Raw genomic sequence first — 20,125 nt, forward strand, 5'->3', positions numbered from 1 at the left:
TTTGAATGTATTGTGGCGCATGAGATCGAAGAATCAGTGGTACTCATGTGTGATGGTTTTGAATGTATTGTGGCGCATGAGATTGAAGAATCAGTGGTACTCATGTGTGATGGTTTTGAATGTATTGTGGCGCATGAGATTGAAGAATCAGTACTCATGTGTGATGGTTTTGAATGTATTGTGGCGCATGAGATTGAAGAATCAGTACTCATGTGTGATGGTTTTGAATGTATTGTGGCGCATGAGATTGAAGAATCAGTGGTACTCATGTGTGATGGTTTTGAATGTATTGTGGCGCATGAGATTGAAGAATCAGTGGTACTCATGTGTGATGGTTTTGAATGTATTGTGGCGCATGAGATCGAAGAATCAGTGGTACTCATGTGTGATGGTTTTGAATGTATTGTGGCGCATGAGATTGAAGAATCAGTGGTACTCATGTGTGATGGTTTTGAATGTATTGTGGCGCATGAGATTGAAGAATCAGTGGTACTCATGTGTGATGGTTTTGAATGTATTGTGGCGCATGAGATTGAAGAATCAGTACTCATGTGTGATGGTTTTGAATGTATTGTGGCGCATGAGATTGAAGAATCAGTGGTACTCATGTGTGATGGTTTTGAATGTATTGTGGCGCATGAGATTGAAGAATCAGTACTCATGTGTGATGGTTTTGAATGTATTGTGGCGCATGAGATTGAAGAATCAGTGGTACTCATGTGTGATGGTTTTGAATGTATTGTGGCGCATGAGATTGAAGAATCAGTGGTACTCATGTGTGATGGTTTTGAATGTATTGTGGCGCATGAGATTGAAGAATCAGTACTCATGTGTGATGGTTTTGAATGTATTGTGGCGCATGAGATCGAAGAATCAGTGGTACTCATGTGTGATGGTTTTGAATGTATTGTGGCGCATGAGATTGAAGAATCAGTACTCATGTGTGATGGTTTTGAATGTATTGTGGCGCATGAGATCGAAGAATCAGTGGTACTCATGTGTGATGGTTTTGAATGTATTGTGGCGCATGAGATCGAAGAATAAGTGGTACTCATGTGTGATGGTTTTGAATGTATTGTGGCGCATGAGATTGAAGAATCAGTACTCATGTGTGATGGTTTTGAATGTATTGTGGCGCATGAGATTGAAGAATCAGTACTCATGTGTGATGGTTTTGAATGTATTGTGGCGCATGAGATTGAAGAATCAGTGGTACTCATGTGTGATGGTTTTGAATGTATTGTGGCGCATGAGATCGAAGAATCAGTGGTACTCATGTGTGATGGTTTTGAATGTATTGTGGCGCATGAGATTGAAGAATCAGTACTCATGTGTGATGGTTTTGAATGTATTGTGGCGCATGAGATTGAAGAATCAGTGGTACTCATGTGTGATGGTTTTGAATGTATTGTGGCGCATGAGATTGAAGAATCAGTACTCATGTGTGATGGTTTTGAATGTATTGTGGCGCATGAGATTGAAGAATCAGTGGTACTCATGTGTGATGGTTTTGAATGTATTGTGGCGCATGAGATTGAAGAATCAGTACTCATGTGTGATGGTTTTGAATGTATTGTGGCGCATGAGATTGAAGAATCAGTACTCATGTGTGATGGTTTTGAATGTATTGTGGCGCATGAGATTGAAGAATCAGTACTCATGTGTGATGGTTTTGAATGTATTGTGGCGCATGAGATTGAAGATTCAGTACTCATGTGTGATGGTTTTGAATGTATTGTGGCGCATGAGATTGAAGAATCAGTGGTACTCATGTGTGATGGTTTTGAATGTATTGTGGCGCATGAGATTGAAGAATCAGTACTCATGTGTGATGGTTTTGAATGTATTGTGGCGCATGAGATTGAAGAATCAGTGGTACTCATGTGTGATGGTTTTGAATGTATTGTGGCGCATGAGATTGAAGAATCAGTGGTACTCATGTGTGATGGTTTTGAATGTATTGTGGCGCATGAGATTGAAGAATCAGTACTCATGTGTGATGGTTTTGAATGTATTGTGGCGCATGAGATTGAAGAATCAGTACTCATGTGTGATGGTTTTGAATGTATTGTGGCGCATGAGATCGAAGAATCAGTACTCATGTGTGATGGTTTTGAATGTATTGTGGCGCATGAGATTGAAGAATCAGTACTCATGTGTGATGGTTTTGAATGTATTGTGGCGCATGAGATTGAAGAATCAGTACTCATGTGTGATGGTTTTGAATGTATTGTGGCGCATGAGATTGAAGAATCAGTACTCATGTGTGATGGTTTTGAATGTATTGTGGCGCATGAGATTGAAGAATCAGTACTCATGTGTGATGGTTTTGAATGTATTGTGGCGCATGAGATTGAAGAATCAGTGGTACTCATGTGTGATGGTTTTGAATGTATTGTGGCGCATGAGATCGAAGAATCAGTGGTACTCATGTGTGATGGTTTTGAATGTATTGTGGCGCATGAGATTGAAGAATCAGTACTCATGTGTGATGGTTTTGAATGTATTGTGGCGCATGAGATTGAAGAATCAGTACTCATGTGTGATGGTTTTGAATGTATTGTGGCGCATGAGATTGAAGAATCAGTACTCATGTGTGATGGTTTTGAATGTATTGTGGCGCATGAGATTGAAGAATCAGTGGTACTCATGTGTGATGGTTTTGAATGTATTGTGGCGCATGAGATTGAAGAATCAGTGGTACTCATGTGTGATGGTTTTGAATGTATTGTGGCGCATGAGATTGAAGAATCAGTGGTACTCATGTGTGATGGTTTTGAATGTATTGTGGCGCATGAGATCGAAGAATCAGTGGTACTCATGTGTGATGGTTTTGAATGTATTGTGGCGCATGAGATCGAAGAATCAGTGGTACTCATGTGTGATGGTTTTGAATGTATTGTGGCGCATGAGATTGAAGAATCAGTGGTACTCATGTGTGATGGTTTTGAATGTATTGTGGCGCATGAGATTGAAGAATCAGTACTCATGTGTGATGGTTTTGAATGTATTGTGGCGCATGAGATCGAAGAATCAGTGGTACTCATGTGTGATGGTTTTGAATGTATTGTGGCGCATGAGATCGAAGAATCAGTACTCATGTGTGATGGTTTTGAATGTATTGTGGCGCATGAGATTGAAGAATCAGTGGTACTCATGTGTGATGGTTTTGAATGTATTGTGGCGCATGAGATTGAAGAATCAGTGGTACTCATGTGTGATGGTTTTGAATGTATTGTGGCGCATGAGATCGAAGAATCAGTGGTACTCATGTGTGATGGTTTTGAATGTATTGTGGCGCATGAGATTGAAGAATCAGTGGTACTCATGTGTGATGGTTTTGAATGTATTGTGGCGCATGAGATCGAAGAATCAGTGGTACTCATGTGTGATGGTTTTGAATGTATTGTGGCGCATGAGATTGAAGAATCAGTACTCATGTGTGATGGTTTTGAATGTATTGTGGCGCATGAGATTGAAGAATCAGTACTCATGTGTGATGGTTTTGAATGTATTGTGGCGCATGAGATTGAAGAATCAGTGGTACTCATGTGTGATGGTTTTGAATGTATTGTGGCGCATGAGATTGAAGAATCAGTGGTACTCATGTGTGATGGTTTTGAATGTATTGTGGCGCATGAGATCGAAGAATCAGTGGTACTCATGTGTGATGGTTTTGAATGTATTGTGGCGCATGAGATCGAAGAATCAGTGGTACTCATGTGTGATGGTTTTGAATGTATTGTGGCGCATGAGATCGAAGAATCAGTGGTACTCATGTGTGATGGTTTTGAATGTATTGTGGCGCATGAGATTGAAGAATCAGTACTCATGTGTGATGGTTTTGAATGTATTGTGGCGCATGAGATTGAAGAATCAGTACTCATGTGTGATGGTTTTGAATGTATTGTGGCGCATGAGATTGAAGAATCAGTGGTACTCATGTGTGATGGTTTTGAATGTATTGTGGCGCATGAGATCGAAGAATCAGTGGTACTCATGTGTGATGGTTTTGAATGTATTGTGGCGCATGAGATCGAAGAATCAGTGGTACTCATGTGTGATGGTTTTGAATGTATTGTGGCGCATGAGATCGAAGAATCAGTGGTACTCATGTGTGATGGTTTTGAATGTATTGTGGCGCATGAGATCGAAGAATCAGTGGTACTCATGTGTGATGGTTTTGAATGTATTGTGGCGCATGAGATCGAAGAATCAGTGGTACTCATGTGTGATGGTTTTGAATGTATTGTGGCGCATGAGATTGAAGAATCAGTACTCATGTGTGATGGTTTTGAATGTATTGTGGCGCATGAGATTGAAGAATCAGTACTCATGTGTGATGGTTTTGAATGTATTGTGGCGCATGAGATCGAAGAATCAGTGGTACTCATGTGTGATGGTTTTGAATGTATTGTGGCGCATGAGATTGAAGAATCAGTACTCATGTGTGATGGTTTTGAATGTATTGTGGCGCATGAGATTGAAGAATCAGTGGTACTCATGTGTGATGGTTTTGAATGTATTGTGGCGCATGAGATTGAAGAATCAGTGGTACTCATGTGTGATGGTTTTGAATGTATTGTGGCGCATGAGATTAAAGAATCAGTACTCATGTGTGATGGTTTTGAATGTATTGTGGCGCATGAGATTGAAGAATCAGTGGTACTCATGTGTGATGGTTTTGAATGTATTGTGGCGCATGAGATTGAAGAATCAGTGGTACTCATGTGTGATGGTTTTGAATGTATTGTGGCGCATGAGATTGAAGAATCAGTGGTACTCATGTGTGATGGTTTTGAATGTATTGTGGCGCATGAGATTGAAGAATCAGTACTCATGTGTGATGGTTTTGAATGTATTGTGGCGCATGAGATTGAAGAATCAGTGGTACTCATGTGTGATGGTTTTGAATGTATTGTGGCGCATGAGATTGAAGAATCAGTGGTACTCATGTGTGATGGTTTTGAATGTATTGTGGCGCATGAGATCGAAGAATCAGTGGTACTCATGTGTGATGGTTTTGAATGTATTGTGGCGCATGAGATTGAAGAATCAGTGGTACTCATGTGTGATGGTTTTGAATGTATTGTGGCGCATGAGATTGAAGAATCAGTGGTACTCATGTGTGATGGTTTTGAATGTATTGTGGCGCATGAGATTGAAGAATCAGTACTCATGTGTGATGGTTTTGAATGTATTGTGGCGCATGAGATTGAAGAATCAGTGGTACTCATGTGTGATGGTTTTGAATGTATTGTGGCGCATGAGATTGAAGAATCAGTGGTACTCATGTGTGATGGTTTTGAATGTATTGTGGCGCATGAGATCGAAGAATCAGTGGTACTCATGTGTGATGGTTTTGAATGTATTGTGGCGCATGAGATCGAAGAATCAGTGGTACTCATGTGTGATGGTTTTGAATGTATTGTGGCGCATGAGATCGAAGAATCAGTGGTACTCATGTGTGATGGTTTTGAATGTATTGTGGCGCATGAGATCGAAGAATCAGTGGTACTCATGTGTGATGGTTTTGAATGTATTGTGGCGCATGAGATTGAAGAATCAGTGGTACTCATGTGTGATGGTTTTGAATGTATTGTGGCGCATGAGATCGAAGAATCAGTGGTACTCATGTGTGATGGTTTTGAATGTATTGTGGCGCATGAGATTGAAGAATCAGTGGTACTCATGTGTGATGGTTTTGAATGTATTGTGGCGCATGAGATTGAAGAATCAGTGGTACTCATGTGTGATGGTTTTGAATGTATTGTGGCGCATGAGATTGAAGAATCAGTACTCATGTGTGATGGTTTTGAATGTATTGTGGCGCATGAGATTGAAGAATCAGTGGTACTCATGTGTGATGGTTTTGAATGTATTGTGGCGCATGAGATTGAAGAATCAGTGGTACTCATGTGTGATGGTTTTGAATGTATTGTGGCGCATGAGATCGAAGAATCAGTGGTACTCATGTGTGATGGTTTTGAATGTATTGTGGCGCATGAGATCGAAGAATCAGTGGTACTCATGTGTGATGGTTTTGAATGTATTGTGGCGCATGAGATCGAAGAATCAGTGGTACTCATGTGTGATGGTTTTGAATGTATTGTGGCGCATGAGATTGAAGAATCAGTGGTACTCATGTGTGATGGTTTTGAATGTATTGTGGCGCATGAGATCGAAGAATCAGTGGTACTCATGTGTGATGGTTTTGAATGTATTGTGGCGCATGAGATCGAAGAATCAGTGGTACTCATGTGTGATGGTTTTGAATGTATTGTGGCGCATGAGATCGAAGAATCAGTGGTACTCATGTGTGATGGTTTTGAATGTATTGTGGCGCATGAGATTGAAGAATCAGTGGTACTCATGTGTGATGGTTTTGAATGTATTGTGGCGCATGAGATTGAAGAATCAGTGGTACTCATGTGTGATGGTTTTGAATGTATTGTGGCGCATGAGATCGAAGAATCAGTGGTACTCATGTGTGATGGTTTTGAATGTATTGTGGCGCATGAGATCGAAGAATCAGTGGTACTCATGTGTGATGGTTTTGAATGTATTGTGGCGCATGAGATTGAAGAATCAGTGGTACTCATGTGTGATGGTTTTGAATGTATTGTGGCGCATGAGATTGAAGAATCAGTACTCATGTGTGATGGTTTTGAATGTATTGTGGCGCATGAGATCGAAGAATCAGTGGTACTCATGTGTGATGGTTTTGAATGTATTGTGGCGCATGAGATTGAAGAATCAGTACTCATGTGTGATGGTTTTGAATGTATTGTGGCGCATGAGATTGAAGAATCAGTGGTACTCATGTGTGATGGTTTTGAATGTATTGTGGCGCATGAGATTGAAGAATCAGTGGTACTCATGTGTGATGGTTTTGAATGTATTGTGGCGCATGAGATCGAAGAATCAGTGGTACTCATGTGTGATGGTTTTGAATGTATTGTGGCGCATGAGATTGAAGAATCAGTGGTACTCATGTGTGATGGTTTTGAATGTATTGTGGCGCATGAGATCGAAGAATCAGTGGTACTCATGTGTGATGGTTTTGAATGTATTGTGGCGCATGAGATCGAAGAATCAGTGGTACTCATGTGTGATGGTTTTGAATGTATTGTGGCGCATGAGATTGAAGAATCAGTACTCATGTGTGATGGTTTTGAATGTATTGTGGCGCATGAGATTGAAGAATCAGTACTCATGTGTGATGGTTTTGAATGTATTGTGGCGCATGAGATCGAAGAATCAGTGGTACTCATGTGTGATGGTTTTGAATGTATTGTGGCGCATGAGATCGAAGAATCAGTGGTACTCATGTGTGATGGTTTTGAATGTATTGTGGCGCATGAGATCGAAGAATCAGTGGTACTCATGTGTGATGGTTTTGAATGTATTGTGGCGCATGAGATCGAAGAATCAGTGGTACTCATGTGTGATGGTTTTGAATGTATTGTGGCGCATGAGATTGAAGAATCAGTACTCATGTGTGATGGTTTTGAATGTATTGTGGCGCATGAGATTGAAGAATCAGTACTCATGTGTGATGGTTTTGAATGTATTGTGGCGCATGAGATTGAAGAATCAGTGGTACTCATGTGTGATGGTTTTGAATGTATTGTGGCGCATGAGATCGAAGAATCAGTGGTACTCATGTGTGATGGTTTTGAATGTATTGTGGCGCATGAGATCGAAGAATCAGTGGTACTCATGTGTGATGGTTTTGAATGTATTGTGGCGCATGAGATCGAAGAATCAGTGGTACTCATGTGTGATGGTTTTGAATGTATTGTGGCGCATGAGATCGAAGAATCAGTGGTACTCATGTGTGATGGTTTTGAATGTATTGTGGCGCATGAGATCGAAGAATCAGTGGTACTCATGTGTGATGGTTTTGAATGTATTGTGGCGCATGAGATTGAAGAATCAGTACTCATGTGTGATGGTTTTGAATGTATTGTGGCGCATGAGATTGAAGAATCAGTACTCATGTGTGATGGTTTTGAATGTATTGTGGCGCATGAGATCGAAGAATCAGTGGTACTCATGTGTGATGGTTTTGAATGTATTGTGGCGCATGAGATTGAAGAATCAGTACTCATGTGTGATGGTTTTGAATGTATTGTGGCGCATGAGATTGAAGAATCAGTGGTACTCATGTGTGATGGTTTTGAATGTATTGTGGCGCATGAGATTGAAGAATCAGTGGTACTCATGTGTGATGGTTTTGAATGTATTGTGGCGCATGAGATTAAAGAATCAGTACTCATGTGTGATGGTTTTGAATGTATTGTGGCGCATGAGATTGAAGAATCAGTGGTACTCATGTGTGATGGTTTTGAATGTATTGTGGCGCATGAGATTGAAGAATCAGTGGTACTCATGTGTGATGGTTTTGAATGTATTGTGGCGCATGAGATTGAAGAATCAGTGGTACTCATGTGTGATGGTTTTGAATGTATTGTGGCGCATGAGATTGAAGAATCAGTACTCATGTGTGATGGTTTTGAATGTATTGTGGCGCATGAGATTGAAGAATCAGTGGTACTCATGTGTGATGGTTTTGAATGTATTGTGGCGCATGAGATTGAAGAATCAGCGGTACTCATGTGTGATGGTTTTGAATGTATTGTGGCGCATGAGATCGAAGAATCAGTGGTACTCATGTGTGATGGTTTTGAATGTATTGTGGCGCATGAGATTGAAGAATCAGTGGTACTCATGTGTGATGGTTTTGAATGTATTGTGGCGCATGAGATTGAAGAATCAGTGGTACTCATGTGTGATGGTTTTGAATGTATTGTGGCGCATGAGATTGAAGAATCAGTACTCATGTGTGATGGTTTTGAATGTATTGTGGCGCATGAGATTGAAGAATCAGTGGTACTCATGTGTGATGGTTTTGAATGTATTGTGGCGCATGAGATCGAAGAATCAGTGGTACTCATGTGTGATGGTTTTGAATGTATTGTGGCGCATGAGATCGAAGAATCAGTGGTACTCATGTGTGATGGTTTTGAATGTATTGTGGCGCATGAGATCGAAGAATCAGTGGTACTCATGTGTGATGGTTTTGAATGTATTGTGGCGCATGAGATCGAAGAATCAGTGGTACTCATGTGTGATGGTTTTGAATGTATTGTGGCGCATGAGATTGAAGAATCAGTGGTACTCATGTGTGATGGTTTTGAATGTATTGTGGCGCATGAGATCGAAGAATCAGTGGTACTCATGTGTGATGGTTTTGAATGTATTGTGGCGCATGAGATTGAAGAATCAGTGGTACTCATGTGTGATGGTTTTGAATGTATTGTGGCGCATGAGATTGAAGAATCAGTGGTACTCATGTGTGATGGTTTTGAATGTATTGTGGCGCATGAGATTGAAGAATCAGTGCTCATGTGTGATGGTTTTGAATGTATTGTGGCGCATGAGATTGAAGAATCAGTGGTACTCATGTGTGATGGTTTTGAATGTATTGTGGCGCATGAGATTGAAGAATCAGTAGTACTCATGTGTGATGGTTTTGAATGTATTGTGGCGCATGAGATCGAAGAATCAGTGGTACTCATGTGTGATGGTTTTGAATGTATTGTGGCGCATGAGATCGAAGAATCAGTGGTACTCATGTGTGATGGTTTTGAATGTATTGTGGCGCATGAGATCGAAGAATCAGTGGTACTCATGTGTGATGGTTTTGAATGTATTGTGGCGCATGAGATTGAAGAATCAGTGGTACTCATGTGTGATGGTTTTGAATGTATTGTGGCGCATGAGATCGAAGAATCAGTGGTACTCATGTGTGATGGTTTTGAATGTATTGTGGCGCATGAGATCGAAGAATCAGTGGTACTCATGTGTGATGGTTTTGAATGTATTGTGGCGCATGAGATCGAAGAATCAGTGGTACTCATGTGTGATGGTTTTGAATGTATTGTGGCGCATGAGATTGAAGAATCAGTGGTACTCATGTGTGATGGTTTTGAATGTATTGTGGCGCATGAGATTGAAGAATCAGTGGTACTCATGTGTGATGGTTTTGAATGTATTGTGGCGCATGAGATCGAAGAATCAGTGGTACTCATGTGTGATGGTTTTGAATGTATTGTGGCGCATGAGATCGAAGAATCAGTGGTACTCATGTGTGATGGTTTTGAATGTATTGTGGCGCATGAGATTGAAGAATCAGTGGTACTCATGTGTGATGGTTTTGAATGTATTGTGGCGCATGAGATTGAAGAATCAGTACTCATGTGTGATGGTTTTGAATGTATTGTGGCGCATGAGATCGAAGAATCAGTGGTACTCATGTGTGATGGTTTTGAATGTATTGTGGCGCATGAGATTGAAGAATCAGTACTCATGTGTGATGGTTTTGAATGTATTGTGGCGCATGAGATTGAAGAATCAGTGGTACTCATGTGTGATGGTTTTGAATGTATTGTGGCGCATGAGATTGAAGAATCAGTGGTACTCATGTGTGATGGTTTTGAATGTATTGTGGCGCATGAGATCGAAGAATCAGTGGTACTCATGGGTGATGGTTTTGAATGTATTGTGGCGCATGAGATTGAAGAATCAGTGGTACTCATGTGTGATGGTTTTGAATGTATTGTGGCGCATGAGATCGAAGAATCAGTGGTACTCATGTGTGATGGTTTTGAATGTATTGTGGCGCATGAGATTGAAGAATCAGTACTCATGTGTGATGGTTTTGAATGTATTGTGGCGCATGAGATTGAAGAATCAGTACTCATGTGTGATGGTTTTGAATGTATTGTGGCGCATGAGATTGAAGAATCAGTGGTACTCATGTGTGATGGTTTTGAATGTATTGTGGCGCATGAGATTGAAGAATCAGTGGTACTCATGTGTGATGGTTTTGAATGTATTGTGGCGCATGAGATCGAAGAATCAGTGGTACTCATGTGTGATGGTTTTGAATGTATTGTGGCGCATGAGATCGAAGAATCAGTGGTACTCATGTGTGATGGTTTTGAATGTATTGTGGCGCATGAGATCGAAGAATCAGTGGTACTCATGTGTGATGGTTTTGAATGTATTGTGGCGCATGAGATTGAAGAATCAGTACTCATGTGTGATGGTTTTGAATGTATTGTGGCGCATGAGATTGAAGAATCAGTACTCATGTGTGATGGTTTTGAATGTATTGTGGCGCATGAGATTGAAGAATCAGTGGTACTCATGTGTGATGGTTTTGAATGTATTGTGGCGCATGAGATCGAAGAATCAGTGGTACTCATGTGTGATGGTTTTGAATGTATTGTGGCGCATGAGATCGAAGAATCAGTGGTACTCATGTGTGATGGTTTTGAATGTATTGTGGCGCATGAGATCGAAGAATCAGTGGTACTCATGTGTGATGGTTTTGAATGTATTGTGGCGCATGAGATCGAAGAATCAGTGGTACTCATGTGTGATGGTTTTGAATGTATTGTGGCGCATGAGATCGAAGAATCAGTGGTACTCATGTGTGATGGTTTTGAATGTATTGTGGCGCATGAGATTGAAGAATCAGTACTCATGTGTGATGGTTTTGAATGTATTGTGGCGCATGAGATTGAAGAATCAGTACTCATGTGTGATGGTTTTGAATGTATTGTGGCGCATGAGATCGAAGAATCAGTGGTACTCATGTGTGATGGTTTTGAATGTATTGTGGCGCATGAGATTGAAGAATCAGTACTCATGTGTGATGGTTTTGAATGTATTGTGGCGCATGAGATTGAAGAATCAGTGGTACTCATGTGTGATGGTTTTGAATGTATTGTGGCGCATGAGATTGAAGAATCAGTGGTACTCATGTGTGATGGTTTTGAATGTATTGTGGCGCATGAGATTAAAGAATCAGTACTCATGTGTGATGGTTTTGAATGTATTGTGGCGCATGAGATTGAAGAATCAGTGGTACTCATGTGTGATGGTTTTGAATGTATTGTGGCGCATGAGATTGAAGAATCAGTGGTACTCATGTGTGATGGTTTTGAATGTATTGTGGCGCATGAGATTGAAGAATCAGTGGTACTCATGTGTGATGGTTTTGAATGTATTGTGGCGCATGAGATTGAAGAATCAGTACTCATGTGTGATGGTTTTGAATGTATTGTGGCGCATGAGATTGAAGAATCAGTGGTACTCATGTGTGATGGTTTTGAATGTATTGTGGCGCATGAGATTGAAGAAGCAGTGGTACTCATGTGTGATGGTTTTGAATGTATTGTGGCGCATGAGATCGAAGAATCAGTGGTACTCATGTGTGATGGTTTTGAATGTATTGTGGCGCATGAGATTGAAGAATCAGTGGTACTCATGTGTGATGGTTTTGAATGTATTGTGGCGCATGAGATTGAAGAATCAGTGGTACTCATGTGTGATGGTTTTGAATGTATTGTGGCGCATGAGATTGAAGAATCAGTACTCATGTGTGATGGTTTTGAATGTATTGTGGCGCATGAGATTGAAGAATCAGTGGTACTCATGTGTGATGGTTTTGAATGTATTGTGGCGCATGAGATTGAAGAATCAGTGGTACTCATGTGTGATGGTTTTGAATGTATTGTGGCGCATGAGATCGAAGAATCAGTGGTACTCATGTGTGATGGTTTTGAATGTATTGTGGCGCATGAGATCGAAGAATCAGTGGTACTCATGTGTGATGGTTTTGAATGTATTGTGGCGCATGAGATCGAAGAATCAGTGGTACTCATGTGTGATGGTTTTGAATGTATTGTGGCGCATGAGATCGAAGAATCAGTGGTACTCATGTGTGATGGTTTTGAATGTATTGTGGCGCATGAGATTGAAGAATCAGTGGTACTCATGTGTGATGGTTTTGAATGTATTGTGGCGCATGAGATCGAAGAATCAGTGGTACTCATGTGTGATGGTTTTGAATGTATTGTGGCGCATGAGATTGAAGAATCAGTAGTACTCATGTGTGATGGTTTTGAATGTATTGTGGCGCATGAGATTGAAGAATCAGTGGTACTCATGTGTGATGGTTTTGAATGTATTGTGGCGCATGAGATTGAAGAATCAGTACTCATGTGTGATGGTTTTGAATGTATTGTGGCGCATGAGATTGAAGAATCAGTGGTACTCATGTGTGATGGTTTTGAATGTATTGTGGCGCATGAGATTGAAGAATCAGTGGTACTCATGTGTGATGGTTTTGAATGTATTGTGGCGCATGAGATCGAAGAATCAGTAGTACTCATGTGTGATGGTTTTGAATGTATTGTGGCGCATGAGATCGAAGAATCAGTGGTACTCATGTGTGATGGTTTTGAATGTATTGTGGCGCATGAGATCGAAGAATCAGTGGTACTCATGTGTGATGGTTTTGAATGTATTGTGGCGCATGAGATTGAAGAATCAGTGGTACTCATGTGTGATGGTTTTGAATGTATTGTGGCGCATGAGATCGAAGAATCAGTGGTACTCATGTGTGATGGTTTTGAATGTATTGTGGCGCATGAGATCGAAGAATCAGTGGTACTCATGTGTGATGGTTTTGAATGTATTGTGGCGCATGAGATCGAAGAATCAGTGGTACTCATGTGTGATGGTTTTGAATGTATTGTGGCGCATGAGATCGAAGAATCAGTGGTACTCATGTGTGATGGTTTTGAATGTATTGTGGCGCATGAGATTGAAGAATCAGTACTCATGTGTGATGGTTTTGAATGTATTGTGGCGCATGAGATTGAAGAATCAGTACTCATGTGTGATGGTTTTGAATGTATTGTGGCGCATGAGATTGAAGAATCAGTACTCATGTGTGATGGTTTTGAATGTATTGTGGCGCATGAGATCGAAGAATCAGTGGTACTCATGTGTGATGGTTTTGAATGTATTGTGGCGCATGAGATTGAAGAATCAGTGGTACTCATGTGTGATGGTTTTGAATGTATTGTGGCGCATGAGATCGAAGAATCAGTGGTACTCATGTGTGATGGTTTTGAATGTATTGTGGCGCATGAGATCGAAGAATCAGTGGTACTCATGTGTGATGGTTTTGAATGTATTGTGGCGCATGAGATTGAAGAATCAGTGGTACTCATGTGTGATGGTTTTGAATGTATTGTGGCGCATGAGATCGAAGAATCAGTGGTACTCATGTGTGATGGTTTTGAATGTATTGTGGCGCATGAGATCGAAGAATCAGTGGTACTCATGTGTGATGGTTTTGAATGTATTGTGGCGCATGAGATTGAAGAATCAGTACTCATGTGTGATGGTTTTGAATGTATTGTGGCGCATGAGATTGAAGAATCAGTACTCATGTGTGATGGTTTTGAATGTATTGTGGCGCATGAGATCGAAGAATCAGTGGTACTCATGTGTGATGGTTTTGAATGTATTGTGGCGCATGAGATTGAAGAATCAGTACTCATGTGTGATGGTTTTGAATGTATTGTGGCGCATGAGATTGAAGAATCAGTGGTACTCATGTGTGATGGTTTTGAATGTATTGTGGCGCATGAGATCGAAGAATCAGTGGTACTCATGTGTGATGGTTTTGAATGTATTGTGGCGCATGAGATCGAAGAATCAGTGGTACTCATGTGTGATGGTTTTGAAAGTATTGTGGCGCATGAGATTGAAGAATCAGTGGTACTCATGTGTGATGGTTTTGAATGTATTGTGGCGCATGAGATTGAAGAATCAATGGTAATTATATATGATGGTTTTGAATGTATGCATGATGGCTCGTACCTGGTGCGCAGGAATGGCATGGCGACGCCGGCGACGGTGGCGACGAGCAGCAGCGCGAGCTGCAGCAGCGTGATGGCGACGTTGAGCAGCTTGACGAGCAGCAGGCGCGGCGGCAGCGCGGCCGCCCCGCCCGCCTCGCCGCCCGCGCCGCCCGCGCCCCCCGCGCCGCCGCCGCCCGCCGCCCACTGCTCCAGCTTGCTGATCTGCGACACGACACACGTTAGACCAGACACCAGCGCCCAGACCCCACGAGCACAGGTCATGCCGTTCAGGGGTGTTCAAATTTAAATTTACGACAAGAGTTCATTGTATTATTATATTCTATAAATTCCCACTGCTGGGCTAAAGGCCTCCTCTCCCTTTGAGGAGAAGGTTTGGAACATATTCCACCACGCTGTTCCAATGCGGGTTGGTGGAATGCACATGTGGCAGAATTTCTATGAAATTTGTCACATGCAGGTTTCCTCACGATGTTTTCCTTCACCGCTGAGCACGAGATGAATTATAAAGACAAATTAAGCACATGAAACAGCGGTGCTTGCCTGGGTTTGAACCCGCAATCATCGGTTAAGATGCACGCGTTCCAACCACTGGGCCATCTCGACTCAATTAGTTTTAATTTAACTGAAATTTTATATATTTATAATACACATTATATTCCGGGTACTGTATACCTTCCAGTCCAAATGTACATAATTTGAACTTAATGTGATAACCCTGTCACAATGACAAAAGGCGGCGTTTTGCGAGACTTCTAAGGCAATGCCTAACTGGTAGTTAGACATTGCCTAGTTGTATAGTAATGAACCGATCGACACGATACACTATTCAAAGCTTACTTTAGTCTGGCACAGATCGAGCGCCTCGTGTATGTCTCGTATTCGTTCTTCACTCTGGTACTGTACTTTCTCCTCGACGTCCGTGAGTGCTTGTTTTAAATTTTCTACCTGAAAATAAACAATTCAAATAAAATAAAAAATGATATGATGATATTTTTATTACATAAACTTTGTAACAAGCCTAACCCGTGTATTGCGATGATATTGCTATTAATTTATTATACATTCGACCTTGGTGGTTACTGTGGTTTTGTCTATAAGAATATTACAGCTTCAGTAATAAAACATTGATTCTGTATGATAAAATTATATTCATACTTATGTTTCCATATTTTGTGAGTGCAATAATTTTTTTTATAGATAAAATAAATACTTTTTTTAAATACTTCCTTTGAGGACTTCTTTCTTACTTCCTATATACATACGGCTATATATTTTAATATGTATATCGGAAGTGACGAATTAGAATTGATTGTTAGTTATATAACACAAGTTATAGATAGATTATAATTGAAATAGTTTATATTTTTAATCTGTTGTTTATTTTTGTTTGAATATATTATTTCATCATTGACGGATAAAACTGTTTTTTTATTGTTTTGACTTTTTCTTTAATATAATCAACTGTAATTAGACAAAAAATTAAAAGGATAGTTAGTGGTTGATGTGTTCATATGTTTGTACCGTACCTCATTTTGGTGCAGTTCAGTGAGATCATTGATTTGTTCCTCCAGTCGCTCAGTCTTGAAGCGTTCCTCCTGTAACGCAGCCGACAAGAATGACACGTCCTGCGATAAATTCTGAAAACGAACATTTTTTTATTGAATAAAAAAATATTTAACATTATATATAAAGTCAAAAACCTTTATTCAAAATGGAAGTGTTTACACTTTCTTATTGAAATGGAAGTGTTTACACTTTCTTATTGATTGTCGAAAATCTACCACCGGTTCGGAATTTAATACCTCAGACCTGAGAAGAACCGGCGAAAGAAACTCAGCGGGATCTATTTTTTTTTTTTTTAATAATGTCCACTTACAATATATAATAATAAACATATTTTGTTATTTGAAAAAGTCTGGAAGCGATCATCGTCGTCAGTCGTGAAAAAGCGACAGTCAGATAGATGGTTACTTTCATATTTTTATGTATTTATGGATTGCAGGTAATTTAAAAAAAACACGAGTCGTAAAAACAAAATGTGTCGTAAACAGATTTAGGAATTAGAATTATGTGTCATAAATATACAAAGCGTCTTTCAGATTTCAATCAACTAGATTTTTAAATAAAACTAGTTACTAGCACTTTGCAAATTGCTCGAAACGTCGGGATGTCAAAAATAATTAATATACGCGATTCAAATCCGTTATAACTAGTTTTATTTAAACGTGTAATAATCGCGAAAATTTAAGACAACTAGATTTTTTATGATTAATCAGCTTTATTGTAGAGACAATTACAAATTGAAAGTAATATATGTCAACTTAATGCTTATTTATATTTACTTTTTAATTTGAATTAAAATCAATAAACAACGCACCTTTATGGAATCGATTTTTTCCGCTAACCGCTCGTAGTCCTCCCGCCGTTCCCGGAGCTCGTTCAGTATGGGCTTGATACTGAAGGTAGCCTCGGACATGTTATTCGAGCCAGGTTGCGTTGGGTACCTACAGCGATCGTTTCGTATCATTTAATCGTACTCTGTGGGATGGAGGTATCATCCACTCATCTATTTATTTATTTATTTATTCTTTATTGCACCCTATCTTAAAACTAAAAAATAACATTTTCGTTACATATCAGTTGCATGGGGTGCAACAGGCGGCCTTATCGCTAAGCAGCGATCTCTTCCAGGCAACCTTTAGGTAAAGTATCATAATGTTGATATAAATGGGAAGGGTACAGTAACTTACAGTAGCATCCACTCATCATGTATTTTTCCACCGGCAAGCAATAAATGAGTCGAGATGGCCCAGTGGCTAGAACGCGCGCATCTTACCCGATGATTGCGGGTTCAAACCCAGGCAAGCACCGCTGATTCATGTGCTTAATTTTTCTTTATAATTCATCTCGTGCTCAGCGATGAAGGAAAACATTGTGAAGAAAACCTGCATGTGACAAATTTCATAGAAATTCTGCCACATGTGTATTCTACCAACCCGCATTGGAACAGCGTGGTAGAATATGTTCCAAACCTTCTCCTCAAAGGGAGAGGAGGCTTTTAGTCCAGCAGTGGGAATTTACAGGCTGTTGTTATAAGCAATAAATACTATACTCAGTACCGCTGTGTTTCGATTTGAACGGTGAGTGAGCCAGTAGAAGTACAGGCACAAAAGAGATAATAAGTAATTTTTCAAGGTTGGATGCGCATTGGATTGGATTGGATGAGCATATCTGTCGGCGGGCGAGTATAGTATAGTCTAGTGTCGGGGGGGGGGGGGGGGGGTACCCACGGCGCGCCCTCGCTGGTGACGGACGAGGATGGCGAGGCGTCGGGCGAGTACTTGTGCGCGGGCGAGGCTGCGCTGGCCGTGGCGGCGCGCGGCAGCGTGGAGCCGCGCCCCTCCCCGCGCGCCTCGCCCGCCTCCGACGCGCGCGAGCCTTCCGACGACGCGTTCGCTGCGAGTTGCAGGACCTCAACGCGCGCATGCGCACACACGACCGCGCCTCGAGCGACGCAACTTACAGACGACGCTCGAGGCGCGGTACGGTACTTGTGAGGATACTCATGACATACTATTTAAACTGTATCCATTCAATGCAGGATTTTTGGATCACTTTGATCATTCGATACAATCTAACATATTAGTCATGACGACATACTATTTAAACTGTATCCATTCAAAGCAGGATATTTGGATCACTGATCATTCGATACAATCTAACATATTAACTTCTTTATTTTTAATTATATCAATAATACAAGAAAACTAATCGGTATCGTTTTCCATGCATGTTTAAATGTAAGCCTAACATGCGTCTAATATAGGTAACATTACAGCCATCGCTAAACATATTTACATTTTGACGTAATTCACAAAAAAATAAACATTTATTTGAGTCACATTCTATTTTTTTTTCTATTTAAGAACACCTATTTTTTTTATTTATTATATTAATATAAGTGCACACACATACGCTTGGACTACACGATACATATGAAATGTACAAGAAGCATCAAGCACTGTGAAACGATTGGAAGGAGCGAATTACGATGCATAAAATGCTAATACAGAGCGGAAATAAAAATATACTAAACGGAATTAGCCTACATAATACGTGTACAGGCAAGTCATACTTTGTATGGTGATATAATTTTATACTAAATTGAAAATTCTTAAACAAAAACTTCACTAATATAAAAAAACATTAGTAATCAAATATCTCTATTCTCAAACTCTATAGTTGAATGAGATTTCAGTCTTATACGATCGGAGTGAGATCGGAAACCGATGTGACAACTTTATTTGCTCTCCGGGGCAAAATTATTGATAATTTGATCTCCCATACCCCATCTCTCATGATTTAATGTTGTCAAACCAGTTAAACCCATGTCACAATAAAACAAATTATTTCACCACACTATGAAAAAGTTCTATAGTATAAATAGCATATAGAATAATATGTAAATAAATAAAAGAATACAATTCTTATTTACCTCTCAGTTCCGCGTGTTGTGGGGCTGGCGTGCAAGAATGAGACGAATGATAAGCACACATTTGGATGGAATTGATGATCACAGATAATTAGAGAATGTGAATGAGGATAGATTAAAAATGATATAAAATTATATATATATTTAGAATTAAAAAATAATATAGTTTAATTTAATTATTAAATAATATTTTTTTAATTATATGTTAAACTAGATAGTAATAATACTATTTTTGAATTAGTAAATATTTTAAGTAAATTAATTGAAAATCTAACGAATAAATATAAATAATTTAAAAATAGAACATTCCAATATCAAATATGTTCCAACGATTTTTTTATTAAAGTTAAATAAAAGTTTCATATTTAATTATTAAAAAATATCAAAGATAGCATATGTACTATTGGTATGAAAATAAATAATATATATTATGTTTTATTTAAGAGTTGCCGTTAATCATCATAATAGTCAATATCATTGACATAGAAAGACGGGAAAATATCAATTAAAACACAACAACAAAGTACCAACTGTATGCAATTATTAACTACTATGCGAAATGAGTCATAGAACAGAAAAAAAAAAATCCAAAAAAAAATTACATTTCCTCCGACATTTCCTGCACTTTTTAAAGAACATTTCACTCAATATCAGACTGTTACATTTTTATGTCATCATTTAAACCATTCACGCGTTTAAATGTATTACGAATAAGGACTTAATTCGCGCGCAGGCTACATGAATACGTCGTTACTAGACCGAAGGCTCCGCGGTACTGAGTCACAAGTTATAGATTTGTCTATGAACTTGGAACATCACAATTATCTTTGGTTTACATAATCTATAACATAACAGCGACCTTCGTATGTTGAGATAACGT

General features: G+C 39.6%; 1 protein-coding gene across 6 annotated transcripts in view; it reads right to left on the minus strand.

The window, feature by feature from the left end:
- Nucleotides 1-20,125, minus strand: part of LOC124540405 (transmembrane and coiled-coil domains protein 2) — a 67,160-nt gene that overhangs the window by 5,696 nt on the left and 41,339 nt on the right. For 2 of the 6 annotated variants that reach the window (XM_047117919.1, XM_047117918.1), the window contains 6 exons: nucleotides 19,249-19,272; nucleotides 18,044-18,209; nucleotides 17,131-17,257; nucleotides 16,280-16,390; nucleotides 15,591-15,698; nucleotides 14,752-14,954 (listed from right to left, as the gene is read on the minus strand). In XM_047117919.1, the coding sequence (XP_046973875.1) occupies nucleotides 14,752-14,954; nucleotides 15,591-15,698; nucleotides 16,280-16,390; nucleotides 17,131-17,257; nucleotides 18,044-18,209; nucleotides 19,249-19,272 (739 nt within the window). The remainder of the gene's footprint in view (nucleotides 1-14,751; nucleotides 14,955-15,590; nucleotides 15,699-16,279; nucleotides 16,391-17,130; nucleotides 17,258-18,043; nucleotides 18,210-19,248; nucleotides 19,273-20,125) is intronic. The other 4 variants (XM_047117924.1, XM_047117922.1, XM_047117921.1 and 1 more) reach the window with 2 other exon arrangements.

This window comes from Vanessa cardui, chromosome 25 (assembly GCF_905220365.1).
Source record: "Vanessa cardui chromosome 25, ilVanCard2.1, whole genome shotgun sequence".
NCBI lineage: Eukaryota > Metazoa > Arthropoda > Insecta > Lepidoptera > Nymphalidae > Vanessa > Vanessa cardui.